The sequence below is a fragment of the Hippocampus comes genome, unplaced genomic scaffold (genome assembly GCF_001891065.2).
Source record: "Hippocampus comes isolate QL1 unplaced genomic scaffold, H_comes_QL1_v1.1 scaffold343, whole genome shotgun sequence".
In the NCBI taxonomy this organism is placed as follows: domain Eukaryota; kingdom Metazoa; phylum Chordata; class Actinopteri; order Syngnathiformes; family Syngnathidae; genus Hippocampus; species Hippocampus comes.
Window position 1 is genome coordinate 293224 of NW_017805280.1, and position 14293 is coordinate 307516.

At 44.7% G+C, this 14293-nt stretch overlaps 3 protein-coding genes and 2 long non-coding RNA genes across 5 annotated transcripts; 4 read left to right on the plus strand and 1 right to left on the minus strand.

The window, feature by feature from the left end:
- Positions 1-164: 164 nt before the first annotated feature.
- Positions 165-1902, plus strand: LOC109516424 (uncharacterized). Its single transcript, XR_002168332.1, has 3 exons — positions 165-264; positions 1440-1570; positions 1812-1902. It is a non-coding gene; the product is annotated as an uncharacterized LOC109516424 (long non-coding RNA).
- fam234b (family with sequence similarity 234 member B) lies at positions 372-6381 on the minus strand. Its single transcript, XM_019870941.1, has 13 exons — positions 6017-6381; positions 4327-4833; positions 3773-3886; positions 3522-3689; positions 3125-3240; positions 2808-2958; positions 2553-2694; positions 2235-2429; positions 2081-2159; positions 1818-1985; positions 1434-1557; positions 1095-1321; positions 372-935 (listed from the first exon to the last, which is right to left on the minus strand). The coding sequence occupies exons 1-13, from the start codon at positions 6183-6185 to the stop codon at positions 933-935; spliced, it is 2163 nt and encodes a 720-aa protein (XP_019726500.1). The 5' UTR covers positions 6186-6381; the 3' UTR covers positions 372-932.
- Positions 2636-3330, plus strand: LOC109516425 (uncharacterized). The gene is made up of 3 exons (XR_002168333.1): positions 2636-2728; positions 2854-2980; positions 3109-3330. It is a non-coding gene; the product is annotated as an uncharacterized LOC109516425 (long non-coding RNA).
- A 616-nt stretch (positions 6382-6997) lies between the features above and the next one.
- On the plus strand, positions 6998-11686 carry poldip3 (polymerase (DNA-directed), delta interacting protein 3). The gene is made up of 11 exons (XM_019870945.1): positions 6998-7053; positions 7254-7340; positions 7983-8083; positions 8470-8903; positions 9001-9045; positions 9169-9246; positions 9332-9550; positions 9835-9912; positions 10157-10286; positions 10444-10510; positions 10780-11686. The coding sequence occupies exons 1-11, from the start codon at positions 7013-7015 to the stop codon at positions 10991-10993; spliced, it is 1494 nt and encodes a 497-aa protein (XP_019726504.1). The 5' UTR covers positions 6998-7012; the 3' UTR covers positions 10994-11686.
- A 545-nt stretch (positions 11687-12231) lies between these two features.
- Positions 12232-14180, plus strand: rrp7a (ribosomal RNA processing 7 homolog A). The gene is made up of 7 exons (XM_019870946.1): positions 12232-12340; positions 12546-12688; positions 12799-12924; positions 13018-13141; positions 13231-13328; positions 13400-13595; positions 14073-14180. Exons 1-7 carry the CDS (start codon positions 12277-12279, stop codon positions 14156-14158), a joined length of 837 nt encoding a protein of 278 aa, XP_019726505.1. The 5' UTR covers positions 12232-12276; the 3' UTR covers positions 14159-14180.
- Positions 14181-14293: the final 113 nt, after the last annotated feature.

The window sequence follows — 14293 nt, forward strand, 5'->3', positions numbered from 1 at the left end:
TGCTTTACTCGGCTCGTATGAACACTCACCTTCTTGGGTTTGGGTAGAATGGCCCCGGAGGAGGAGCACACAGCCGTCCGACATGCTGTCGCGGTCTTTGCCGGCGAGGCGAAGACGTTTGTGACAGCCGAAACCCAGCCAAGTCGACTAAGGGCTGACGCCATGATAAGCAGCGTTTGGATGCGGCAAGACAGCAATGCGGAACCACGTTGAGGATGCGACGAAAACAGCGCCACCCAGCGCCAATATATTGGCACAGCAACGGTATGGACGCAAACACGACCAGTAACTAAAAGTCAGCTGTGGTTACATTGGGGAGACAAAATGGAAAGTGTATTCAATTAATTTAAGTTAAAGAAACAAAACATCCGTATTGTGGAAATTTTTCATTTTTGTAGTACCGGAAGTTGCAACTTACACATAACATACTGTACTCTTGAGCAGCCAAGTGAGGAAAAAAAACAGCAGTTAATACAAACAGTATAACACACAATACATCAACCCAATAAATACTGTACAGAAATCGATATTTACACACACAACAACTACAAAATTACCATGTGATCACTTGAAGGGATTCTATTCGTGATTCATTGTGATCTGAGAATATGCAACACTGGCCATGTAAGATTTACAACCATAAAGTACCACATTTATACTTTTTTCCCTTAAAACAATGTGCGGTGTTCAAGTCCAAACAATTGATCTTTCACTAAAATCTTAAAAACACTGTCGTTTAAATAAATACAAGTTTTGAGTCAACATGATATAAATAACATGACGAAAAACACTTCACATTTAATGAACTGAAATGAAGTGCTAATTAAATAGACAAACGGGCGTAATGTAAACAGGTCTAAATGAATCTCTCCTCAGTGCAGTTCTCCAGTTGTACCCCTTCTTGTGACACAGCATGGTGGAAAAGCGTCCCGTTACTAAAAAAAATAATAAAAATCATGAGTAGTGATGCACATTGTATGACCATCCTGCATGATGTTGAATGTGTGGTCATGCTGTATATACTCATGAAGGTCAAATAAAACAGTTCATGACTGTGCTAGGAAAGGACCCCCCCGAGCCACCGGCCCCGTCACCTGATGTTTGAAGAACAGGTGTCTGTAGAACTTGTCAAGCTCAAACACGTCTGGTTTCAGAGCTGTCCCAGAATTGCTGCTCTGGCCTAATCTGACCACTTGTCCTTGAGCGATGGCTGCCCGGAGCCGAATGCTCTTCACGATCCGAGCGGCGGCCTTCGAGTCGGGTGTCGGCCGCGAGGATACGGTGATGTAAGATGCGTCTTTCTGGCGCTCCTCATAACTCACTGGCACAAAGGATGGAGGAGAACATCCAATGAACAGAGTCATTGGACATGCTGGGTAGAATATCGGGGGTTCTTGCATTTTTTTCTGATAAACGTATTCTCTGACTTCTACCTGTAGCAGCCACTGCGGTATCAGTGGTCGTGGCGAGCTGCATCAGGATCGAGGGATAGGCAGGATGCAACAGGAACAGCTTTCTGATGACCGGCTCTGCTGCCACAACAGCCGGGGGGGCCACCTGTGTGTTCAAGGTACATTTATTCACGAAATAGATATCCTTGATGAGAATGCTGTTCTTTCAGATGATAAACCTCCCTTTTGATTGACACATTCAGATAAGTATTGAGTCAACAAAAGGTTGATTACGGCTGATATCGTTTGAAGTGAAGTTGCATTGCGCCTCATCATACTCTGGTGTATGTATATTCTCATGCGGCTAAATCAAGTGAGATTAGAAACAACCAATGTTGAGGACGCTTGCTCTCTTGGCAGACTCACAGTTGCCTTGGTGATATTCTTCTGCGCACCGATTGGCTCGCTGGCCCAGAAGACAAAAGCCGAGAGGCCGGTCGAAGTGGAGACGGCTGCCGTTTCCAAAACAAGACGGGGGCACACAAACTGCGCCGTCCAGAGAGGACGGCCATTTGCACCATCAATCACCTGCGCCTACGTCAAGAAAGAAATTAGGTCAACAACCATGCAGGCGTCAACCGAAAAAATACCTGATTGCTTTAAAAGCTTAAAATAAAACCTCGCATTACCTTCATAATGCCATTTGCCGAGTGCTGGAAGAAAAGATCGAGGATTCCGTCCTCATTAAAATGTCCTGGAGTTGGCTGGCTGTGACACACAAGGGCATGTTTCACAGACACGTCACTCCAAATTCATTCTGTTCCAACACGGCTCGATACGGACCTGTGGATGGGGGCGGAGTTAAAGGTCCACCGTTTGCGGACATCCCTCTGGCCTAGCACAGAGATCTTGCTGAAGCCGTACACCAACACCCAGTCACTCTTGCTGGTGTTCAGGTTGGAGACTGTGTCCAGGTTGTTGTGGTAGGTGCCAAAACCGGCCACCAGGGGCAGCAAGAACTCCACGCTTTCAGATCCTCTAAACACGCACAAAAACAAAAACAAAAAACAATCAGCACGCATTTAATTTGCAAAAGGGAGCCAGTCAACATACAAGAGGCTCTTTGCTATGTCATGCTGCAATGCTGCTGCTCAGGCCAACCTGAAAATGTGTATGAAGGAGGAGGAGTTGGTTTTCTTCAGTCCCTCCCACCCGGGATCCTTCCGTCTCAACGCGGGAATCACCGGTAACTTGCTGTTTGCACGGACGTACATATCCCGCAGTGAGATGGCCACAACGTTACCTCGGAAGACAGACCGATTGTAGAGATGAAATAAGTGTCAAGCCATCTACTCGTTGCGTAATTATACTTATGTGTCCGGAATCTTGAACAACGAGCTGAGATTCTGCGGTTACCTAGGCCGAACACGATGTAGTGTGCCCCCTGTTGCGTCTCATGCAGAAGAGGCCCGATCAGTTTCCCTTGTCCGGTGAGGTTGAACGACACCGACTGTCCCAGTTTCGCTCCAGTCAGCCCGGAAATTAAAGTGAGGGAGAGATCCAGAGCCTGAAAGTGACCGCGGACGTGCGTGGTGAGTGAAACGCCAAACAGCTCGGAGACATGAGAGTTTGGCTGCGTCACTTGGCGCGGGGCTTGTTGAAAATCTCACGCGCATCGTGCCTACTGTGTCTGTTTATGTGCGGACAGGAAGCCAAGTGGGAAGTGGCTGCACCTCATCGGCGGGCAGGGTGGCTACCAGCAGATCTGGGACCGAGTCTCCCTGGACGTCTGGGAGTAACACCGCCTGGGATTCGATGTTCCTCAGCAGCGTGGACCACAAGTTCTTCCCTGTGAAGTCAAATGAAAACTCTTTGACGTCGGCCATCGTGCTTCTGTTCGACACATACAAGATGTGGGATGCTTCCATAACAGTAAGTGGGGGTGGAAGAAAATCTGGAGTTCTACTGTGTTTCCATAATAACTCTTTTGGCAAGACTGTCTTCTCAGACGATGGAGGGCGTCTGTCAGTATTTGTGAGCTCGGATCAGAATCTCTGTTGTGGTCCATCCGAAGGTGCTTGCGTGCTCAACCGTGACGTGAATGTGAAAACCAAATTGTGCTTCTCTCACCCGACGTTCCATTCACAGCCATGATGCTCGACTTCCCGATGAGGAGACATACGGGTAATGGCTTGGTGTTGAGCTGCAGGCCACACTGGATGTACAAGACTGACTCCCGCATGACTTTCCTCCATAGCAGTTGCCCACTCGCACCAGAGAGGGCGACGGCGCTGTAAACTGGGAGCGCAACGGTACAAGTCATCCGAGCGGAGGCGACGCGTGCGCGTCAAGAGGTCAGAAAGTATCAAAAGTCGGCCTACTTTTGTTTCCTTGTGTGGGATGCGTGTCATTGGTCCACTCGGTGACGCTGAGCAGCACATCATCCACCGAATCGCCGTCGACATCCCATAATGCCAGCGCGGGCGGCGTGACACCTAGATGGAGCAAATGATTCACGTAGCAATGACATCATCCGATGTATTTGGTGCAAATTAGAAAATCCCCAAGGAGGAATATTCATTTCAATTGACATCGTCTTATTGAAGGGCCGATGCTTTTTGCGAGCACACATAAATATGCAAGATACGAACAACCATCCGCGCTCACACCGATGGACGATTTTGAGTGTTCCATGAACCTGCCATACAGACGTGAGGCCATCGGCATTTGACTGCTTAAGGCTTTGCAGTTTTTGGAAGCATAACACTTCCTGGCCCATTGCTCGCCAATTGAAGCCGTGATGCCAAAATTGCCACGCGATGGCCTTCACGTCTGTCCAAAACGATAGCTGCAACCAAATAGAAAACAAAAAAAAAGTACGTGGTGGCTTTTGGACAGCCTGGATATACAAATACAGCAATTCTGGTTTTGTTACCTCCAGCATCCCCGAGTGCTCTCTCCCATTTTGGCCTCTTTGCCAGTGCTCCTTTCTGACAGGGAATGAGGAAAGCGCAAAGAAGCACGAGAAGCATGGCGCAGACGAGAGGCACCAGGAAAAAAGATGCCCGCACGGCGTTCTTCCTCCTCAGCCTCTTCTCTTCCTCTTCAGTCCCGTGAATCCTCAGTCCAGATCCGCCACACTGCTCCCTGTCCTCCCCGGACGGGCTCCAGTACGGCCCGCCTTTCACATCATCTCTGTCCTGCTGGCATTTGCTGGGGAGTCGCTCTCTCCAGTCGTCGTCATCCTCCTGCGCCGAATCTCCGGCCGCCACCAGTCTTCCGACTCGACCACCCCGCAGCTTTGTGGAGCCGCCGCCGTGGTAGGTGTCCCGGCCCAGACCGTTGCGGGGGTAGTTGAGTACCAGGTCATCCTCTTCGCTCTCGTCCTCGCTGTCTGCTTGGGTGAGTGGGTCGTACTCACCCAGCTCCGAGCCCTTTTTCCCTGCACGCACGCACACACACACACACGTCTTGAAGCTTGAGTTTGTCAAATGCGCCATTATGTCAAAATGTCGACATCATGATACAGACCGACGGAATAAACAGACATGCATTGAGACTGGAGTGAATCAAGCGATTTACTTGACAGCAAACAGAGCGTTAAGTAGCCAACGCAATACGTTGGGGAAAGGAACAGAAACCCGAATGGCGAAAATCGGTGAGTCATTGACACTCCCGCAACACTGATGCCACAAGAGAGCAGCAGATATTACATGTATTTATGAGAAATATGAACATTCTAAAATATCCAACATTTAATAATGTCATAATTATCAGAAAAAAAACGTTGATGACTTTTTTAACATCCATTCATTTTCAACCCGGTTTATCCTGAAGAGGTTCGCAGACAAGAACTTGAACTGGTCGCGAGCCAGTCGCAGGGAACATAATCGCGAAAAACAACCATTCACACCCAAACCGTCACTGCGTGGGAACCGATCTCGTGCTGCCTGCATACAAGTCACGGGAGTGTACCGCTACACCATCAGGGACACCTTCGTAACAAACTAACTTAAATTACCATCGAAAGAATATTTAATTTCAATCTAAGATGCTACACAACCGTAACTTTACACGATGTACTTCAGTCTGTCCTGTCCTTTGCACATGGTTGGCGAATGCATTTTTTTGTTTGTTTATTTTTCAGGTTTTTATTTGTTTGTTTGTGTAGCTCGATAATAAATTGGAGATCTATATTTCGGGGATTATTATAGGAAGTCGGTAAAATGGATCAAGGATTTTTTTTTAATGTTACATAATTTGAAGGTAACAAGAAGGTGAAGATGCGCTCTCGGGTCAATGTGACAATGGGCTCTGAGGGGGTAACTTTAGCTAGCAGACTGCTAGCAGATAGCAGAGATGCTTACACAAGAAAATTAGCGAGCACTTTCTGAATTACATGCACGCGTCGCCCTCGTTAAGCGCAGTGTACGGCCGTTATAAATGATGTCCTGAAACACTCACCACGCGCCGGAAGGATGCTAATGAAGTGGCGCGTAAAATGACCGATTTGCACGTCAGATGCGACAGATTCCGTGGTGTTCTCGGCAATGATGCTGATTATATAGAGCGCTGGACGTCACTACCTCGTGTTTATAGTTGAGATCACGGTGTTTGCATCTTACCCGGTAGTTTGAGGGCACGGGACAAGACTGCTGCCATTTCTCTTGGAGCGGATCTGCAGTACAGCGGGGATGAGCTGTTGGAAACTGGAGGGGGGACCGATTCACCCCGCTGCGCTTGAAGCTGTGCTTTTTGAGTTGCATCATGGGAGTTGTAGTTTGGCCTCTCCATTGTTTGAAGTCAATTGACAGGTCAGGTCTGTTTATAATGGACGAATGCTACCCTCTGTTGGTGATGTTTCATAACATCACCCTACTAAAATAATTATTGTAAAGTGTCGGACGATAATCTAACATGTTTGATATACAAGTACATCAGGTTAAGTTTATGACGTCATTTTACACGGCCAAGTTCGTTTTAATTTTTTTACTTTTTGACTTGTTTTCCAGCAGCTAATCGAAAGAATAAATGGATGTACACGTCGCAGAAGATTTGATGACATTTTTAAATATCATATGACGTTTTTTTCTTCCTGATAAATATGTTACCATATAGCTGGCAAGCGAAAATAAAGACATCACATCAGTGGCACACTGCATCATGTGCTGCTTTGTTAGAACATTTTACTAAGTGGTAATTATTATTTTTCTACCGGAGAGGGGATAGGGAAGATCCAAGTCCTGCAAAGCATCTCGCAAAGTAGGCAAGTCACTTCAGCGGGCGGACCTTTCCCCTTTCAAAAATTTTTCTCGTGAATTTTACGAGGACACGGGCGTCACCCCGCGTCGTTATTTTCCTTACTCATCAGTTTAAGGCATGACGATCAGTTTGCGTGAACTTGTATATATACACGGTGACTATATTTGCTCAGTCAGAGTTGCAATAATGGTCAATATGGCGTGCTGCATCAAAATGTTCTGCAATCTTTTTTTCAACGGTTGATGTTAAACACAACACATTGAGTTAATTATCTGCGTTTGATAACAGCATGTTTACAGTTAATTTAGTTATAAATTGCTTGTTTAGGTCGAATTCGCTGATGATATGCGCAAAGGCTCATGGGAAGCAAGACAGAGCTTCGATTCAAGAACAATCGATGGTAAATACGCTTATATATATGAAACGCGTTTCTGGGTTGTATTTTTTTTTTGTGTATATATTACGCGAAAGTATTCATTATCATTTTAATGGAATATACGTGTACGGTTTGATATACAAGTACCAGAGTTAATTTCAGATAAAAAAAACGCTTTTTGAACCAAAAGAGCGTCCGTAACCGTGTCAACTGTGTATGCGCAGTTTAATGCAGAGTGGCAAAATGGCGGACGTGTCTTTGGATGAAGTGATACGACAACGCGGAATAAACGTTAAGATGCCAGTGAAACGGTAACAAGACTTCTAAATTACTTTTCACCTGGTTAATGGTTGGTAGTTTTAGACACTTCTTTGGCAGTAAAACTGATAACACATGACCGAGGCGTATTTGTGAGCTTGCTGTGCAATCGTGAACTCGTGAGCGCATCTCGAGTTAGCATTAGCTCGATGTTAGCCCATTCGCATTCGAATTCTGTTTTCATTTAGTTGGGAATGCAATTCGTTTAGATTTCAGCCAGCCAATGATTATTGTTGATACTAATATTTGATAAATTGCGTTAATTATAAAACTGATTTTGATCGTGTGACCCAGTCGTGCGCCTGATAATTTAGCAGACTGGCTAATTTTAACAGCTACGAATTTAGCGTGTGGTCTCGTCGAAATACAACATGTTATTTGAGAAAATCTGTCAATCGATTTGCTCCATTAAGTAACGCTCTGTTTAATACAGACCTGCACAGGGAATAACGGCACTATTTCGTGTGCATGAAACTAACTTGGTACGGTTGAATATCAAGGTTTCGTCATTTTTATTTGACCACGCAACGTAGTCATACTAGTTACTGTGGTTTGATTAATAATCTAAAGGTAAATGCAGCATTTGTTTGATATTGCCAATATACTAATCTATTGTATTGCATTTCTGACCACAGAACCATGTTTGGACGGGGTGCAGGAGGGGTTGGCAGGACTTTTGATGCCCGTCAAAGGATTGGCATTACTGATGCTCGGCAACGACTTGGAGGAGGAGCGGGTAAGAATTAATGTTACAGGAGTATTCACTTTTCAAAATTGAGTGTTAACATTTTCTTGACCATTCTTTAGCAAGGTGGAGTTAGTATGGGGATCCATATATGAGGTATGGAAGTAAAAATCCAGGAATGGAGTCACAATAGATTTACTTCAAATTGAAACTACAAGCACTATTACGAGTTTTCCCCTGAGAAAGTAATCTCCATGGAATCTCCAACACGCTTTCTCCGCCTTCTCCACATCTTCATTTCGGAGCTGAAACAAGAATCAGTAGTAACCGGAACCAGACGAATTCAAACATTGCCCAACCCTAGTCCCGGATGTCTGTGTGAGTCCCGCTCTGCATTTAGTGACATCACGGCCTGTGTTTTGTCCGTTTTTTGACAGGTTTCCCATTGAAAGATGCGAGAGAAAAGCTGATTCAGAAAGATGCTCGCTTTAAAATCCGTGGCAGGGGTGGAGCAGCATCAGGAGGGGGAGTCCAGGATGCTCGTCAGATGATCAACTCCCGTAAACAGCAGCAGAATGTGTTCACTGTGCCTATACAGACCATCCAAAAGACAGCAGTGACACACCAACTGCAGAGCCATTCACTTGTGCCACAGATAAAGATCCAAGCTAACAACAACTTTGCAGGTGCGAACGCGAGGCTGTTTGCCCAAAACGTGCAAGGGCTGAGTGGGAGGGATGGCACAATCAGCCATCTTAACAAGGGAATGACAGACGCTCGTGATAGGCTGAGCCTTAAGAGGAGCATGAGTAGTGGGCTACAAAGCCAGGTATCTACTCTATTGCCTCTAAAAATTACCAAGACCATCCAGGTGAGGAGAAAAGTCTTGGTCTATATTGCACGCCATATGTTGTCCTGTAGAGTTTTACCAGCAAATTTAAATCCATTGTCCAACCTTCATTTTACAGCAACGCCCAGTTGGGGTACTTGGTGGGATGCGTCTTCACTCACAGGTATTTTTTTTTTTTTTTAATCTCTTGGTATGTTTCACCATGAATATTTTCGGATCACACAAATTTTTTTTCTGACTGTAGTGTAAAAGAAAAGAAAAAAATAGCTGTAATTTGTCCCCACAGCCTGTCTCGAACGATCATGATTGCCCTCCAAGTAAACAAATCAAGATCACTACTTCGAACAATTTGCTACAATCACGGGTAAGAGTTTAGATTCCATCAAAACACACTTTTTCTTATTACCTCTCACACACATTTAAGCTTTTCTCTTTTGCCCATTGAACAGGATGGTCCAGTGGGCTCCCCATTTTCTATGTCGGCCCCAATAACCAAGGTCGTTAAAAATGATGCTTACTCAGCCCCTCGTCCCCCTGTCCCTGTTGCGCCCGCCCGGCCCACCACGAGCACAGCAGCCCCTCGGCCTCCCGCTGCAGCATTGAAGTCTGTTTCTAGGACTCTGCAGCACAGCTCGGCTCAACACAGCCCAGCGCCTCCTCCCCCAAAGGTAAACAACCTTATTTGCGTCTTGTTCCTTGTAGAAGCAGAGTACTTTTATGTCGCAGCATCTGGTTTTCAGAGCCTTGATGCACGATCTCAGGCCGACTCAGAAAATATAGGACCTTTTTTCTCAGCCGCCATTGAAGTTTCATGTACAGATGACCAGCAAAACTTGACAAATGTAAAGTGCATGCTAAGAGAGTAGCTCTTGGCTTTACCGATTCACAAACTGATGTGCAAATGTAGGTTTTAAGATATGCACGTTTCATCTCTCTCTTTTTTTTTTTTTAGCCTGTTACCAGCCCTTTGGAAGGAACAAAAATAACAGTGAATAACTTGCATCCCCGTGTCACCGAGGAAGATATAGTGGTAAGTAAATCATAGAGGTTAACACCAAGCTTGTGTTTACACACGTGTGTCGTTTCATCGCGTGACTCAACACTCTTTATCGGATATGGCATTTAAAATGCACACGTATGAACCAGAAATCAGAATTGTGAAAACGGACGTACATCAACCCCATCTAAGCCTTGTGTTTCATATTCAGTAAATCCTGTTGTACCCGAGGTGACTCATTGTGTACTTTGGCCCTTCCACATCCATTTGTGCACAGGAGCTGTTCTGCGTGTGCGGTGCCTTGAAGCGAGCGCGCCTGGTGAAGGTGGGCGTCGCTGAAGTGGTGTTTGTCCGCAAAGAGGATGCCGTCAGCGCATATAGGAAGTACAACAACCGCTGCCTTGATGGTGAGTGTTGAGAAGCAAACAAGCCCGTCAAATTGGGCCAATGCTTGAAGATTTTCTTGCAATCTGCTCATTTCGGGATGGCGGTATACATGTGCTGTATTAAAGAAAGCCAAACATTTACTTTAATGCTGTTTTTGTGCCCCTCGTTCACGTACAGGTCAGCCCATGAAGTGCAACATTCACATTCAGGGAAATGTCATCACTTCTGATCAGCCTATTCTCTTGTGAGTTGAACGGGCTTTCTTCTTTATTTATTTACATGATGTGGTTCAGTTTCATCCCTCCTGACTCGGGCCGAACGATTTTGATTACTTTTCAAAATCCAATCTAATTTCTTTAACAGGGGTTTCAAACTATTCTTTAATTGGTCCTCATATTATGGCAAGCCAAGGTGATTTCGACTGGCTAGGATGTTAGATACCGACTATCGTTGCTGCATAGGTTGGGAAGTTTGGAAAAATGACATGAAATGACCCCCCCCTCCTTCTTCCAGGCGGCTCAGCGACACCCCGAATGCAGGAAGTGTGGCCAAGAAAGATGGCCTTCCTCCGTCTTTGTCACGTTCTGGAAGCCAGCGAACTTCCCAGCCGACCCCTGAGGTGGACCCCCAGACGATCCTGAAAGCTCTCTTTAAGTCCACTGCGCAGTCCTCCTCAACCACCGAGCCCCCAAGCTCACAGGCCACTGCCTTCCGCATCAAAATATAGCTCGTCGCTCGTACCTGTTCTTGAACATACCGATGCGTCCTCAGTGATTTTCTTCTGGACAGCAGCCACACCACACGTAGAAAAGTGATTTGTACACATTCAGCATTCATAACTACTCAGTTATATGCAGCGTCCCGTTTTTGATTGGTCTGCTGGATGTCCGATGTACTCCCAGGATTGACCAGTTGAAGCAAATGACATTTCCCCCCCACAGCCAATCAATTTGGTTATTGCTTGTAATACTACAAATGTTTAATCCTCACATACAGTTGTGTTTGATTTATGATCATACTATTGTTTTTGAGCTGTGTCTGTGTGCTCAGTTCATAGGGGTACTTCAGAAAATACACATCTGACCTATTTTATTACGTAAGATAGATCGCCTTCCTGACTGTATTCCTGATGAGGGGACTTTTAGACAGTTAAATAAAATAACCAGAGAGATGGTCCAAGACTAGTCCAAAGTTTATTTTGTATGTAAACCAGTTTAACCCAATCATTTTTTTGTTGTTGTTTTGGATTGTGTGACATTCATCCATTTTGATAACTGACTGGCTTTAATTTCTCGTTCCCTTGATTATGTTATTCGTGTTTTATACTGTAAATGACCTTGGTCTTTTGCGTAGTCGGTTTCAAAAAGCACGAGAGGTCAGTTCTTGTCCTTAAAATGTCATTAAAAAAAGTAGCTTTGTAGAGGTTGTCGAGACTTGTTTATTTCCCAATTTTAGATGGTTTCGCCAGATTACGCCCGTTTTATTTCAAAGTAAAATGGTGCGAGGTAACACTCATCTTTGCAGGCTAGGGGAAAGAAAGAAAAGAAAAAACATTGTGATCGTGGGAATGTAATGGATGGACTCCAAACGATATGCTATGTGCACCTGTAGGGTGATACCAGCATATCTTCCCGCAATCACTACACATCACTTTGTGTTCCGTGAAGTTATTTTGAATAAATAAATTAATGTGATAGTAAATAACGTTACAGTCCACTGTTCCTGGTCGGAGGTCGAAAAATTTCGACTTCCCACCGTCATCGAATGCGGCAGTAGGAACATAACATCGTATCTACTGAAAAAGGCAGCCTCTTCGAAACGCAATTGTACTACAGACGCGATGAACCTAAACACGTGTATTAATTTATCGGTCAGTTCATCATTGAATTCATGGGATTTTTTAGTGCAAATAAGTCGCAAATAATACCGCCCCCTTACAAATTAAATTGCGTAGAGGAACACCATGTGATCCAGTTTGGTTTTACTTCCCGTGTGAAAGGTCACAACAAGATGGCTCCGTCCGGGTGCAGCCATGCCAACAACAAGGCTTGTGTTATTCCTGGAGGATTTACAGGTATTTAAATAATACTGGTATAGTTTAGCTTGTGGGATCCGTAAATTACCAACAAATGAAAGTATTTTTGTCACGTAATAGATAAATTTAATATCTGAGGTCCTTCTTTTTCATCCAACGTGGGTACTCGCCCGTGGCGACGGCCCCTTTGTCGAAATACGTTTTGACTGTTGTCGTATGTGTTTGTCGCTTTTCTTCCCCTCAGCGTTGTCCTTGAAGTTTAACTCGGACACGAACTCTGAACACAAGATGTATGTGAAGGAGCACAAAGTTCGGGCGGAGAAAAGTTCCCACCGACCGCTCGACAGGACGTTGTTTGTTCTCAACATACCACCATACTGCTCAGAGGTATCAGTCGACACTGGAAGAGGCCCAGTCTTCCAATAATTGATTCGTGTATCCCAAAATACACAGAGAGTACCAGTTTACCCCCCAAATTCTGTGTGTGTGTCATTAAGGATGTCGTCAAGGAATTGTTCTCACAGTTTGGCACTGTTAGGTCCGTGGAGTTGAGTGACCACCCGGGCTCACTCCTCCAGTCTGGGCCTAAACTATCAAGATTCTTCAAACCGGCTGAAAAACAGGTCGACTTGCAGTGTTTCCGTTGAATCACCTGTGTACTATAATGTCATTCTCCCCATTTCATGCCTGTCCTCTCTTTATTCCTCTTCATTCAGGCTTTCAAGGTTGGTTACGTCGTGTTCGATCGCCCCTCCAGTATTGCAGCAGCAAAATCACACCCCCACAATTTGCCTTTGGTGGTCTGCTCAACAAAGCGTACGGTTCAGACTGGTGTACAAAGTGAGTCAAGTTTCAACATGAATGACTCCAGATTGAGTATTGTGTTGCGCTTTGAATTCTGTTTGTCTGACCTGTGTCTGGCTCGGTAGAATGGATTAAACAGTACAAAGACTCCTTTGTTCAGCCGGACACACTGCAAAATGTAGTCGATGAGTTCATGAAGAACTTTGACAAGATGAAAGAAGAAGTAAGTGCTATTCTGCTGCACATGAGGACCTCACTGTGTGAAGGTAACATATTTGTTTTCATTTTTACCAGGAAGAGGAACGCCTGAAGCAGGAGGAGGAGCAACAAAAAGAGGATGAGGAGGGCTGGGTCAAAGTCAGCAGGGGCAAGGCTCGTCCCCACAGCGAGGCTGCCAACCGAAAGACTCTGCAAAAAGAGATGAGGAAGAAAAAGAGGAAGGAGCTCTTGAACTTCTACTCTTGGCAGCATAAAAACACCCAGAAAGAACGTAAGTTGTTTTTTTTTAAAAAAAAATTATTATTAATCTGGGGGAGGATTTTAAGATCATAGTGATCTGCATCAAGGTTATTATAATTAATGAAACCTAACAGAAAAACATCAGAAGTCAAGTAAAAAAAAAAAAACATTACAATAAATTCTACGCACCCCTGGGCTCCCACTCATCCAAACACTGCATTTGACAAAATCCACGCATTAACCTTCATTGGCGGCGGCCAATCACAGCTGACTTGTTTTCTGGGTTTGGTCATGTGACATTTGCAAGCTGAGCCCTGAGGCACTGTGACGCCATTTTCAGTCCACAGTAAGTGGCAAAACGGTCATAACAAAAGAACTCTAAAGCTACTTAAAACCAAATCAACTGTCATAAAAACAAAAATTCCAAAACGATAACCCTGCTCTGCGCGTTGTTCTATTTTTGTTTTGAAAATGAGGTCATTGTTCAATTTTATTTTTTTTGTTTCAGATATTGCTGAACTCAGGAAAAAGTTTGAGGAGGACAAACAAAGAATAGCCCTCCTCAGGGCCCAAAGAAAGTTCAGACCATATTAAAGCAACAACCATTGTAAATGTACTCAGTTCACTGTATTGTTTCTCACTTAACAAACCTACATGTTGCCCTTTTTTTTTTACAAACTATTTTGCTCTTGTACACCAAATTCATTATCTACTTGATTTAAATCATAT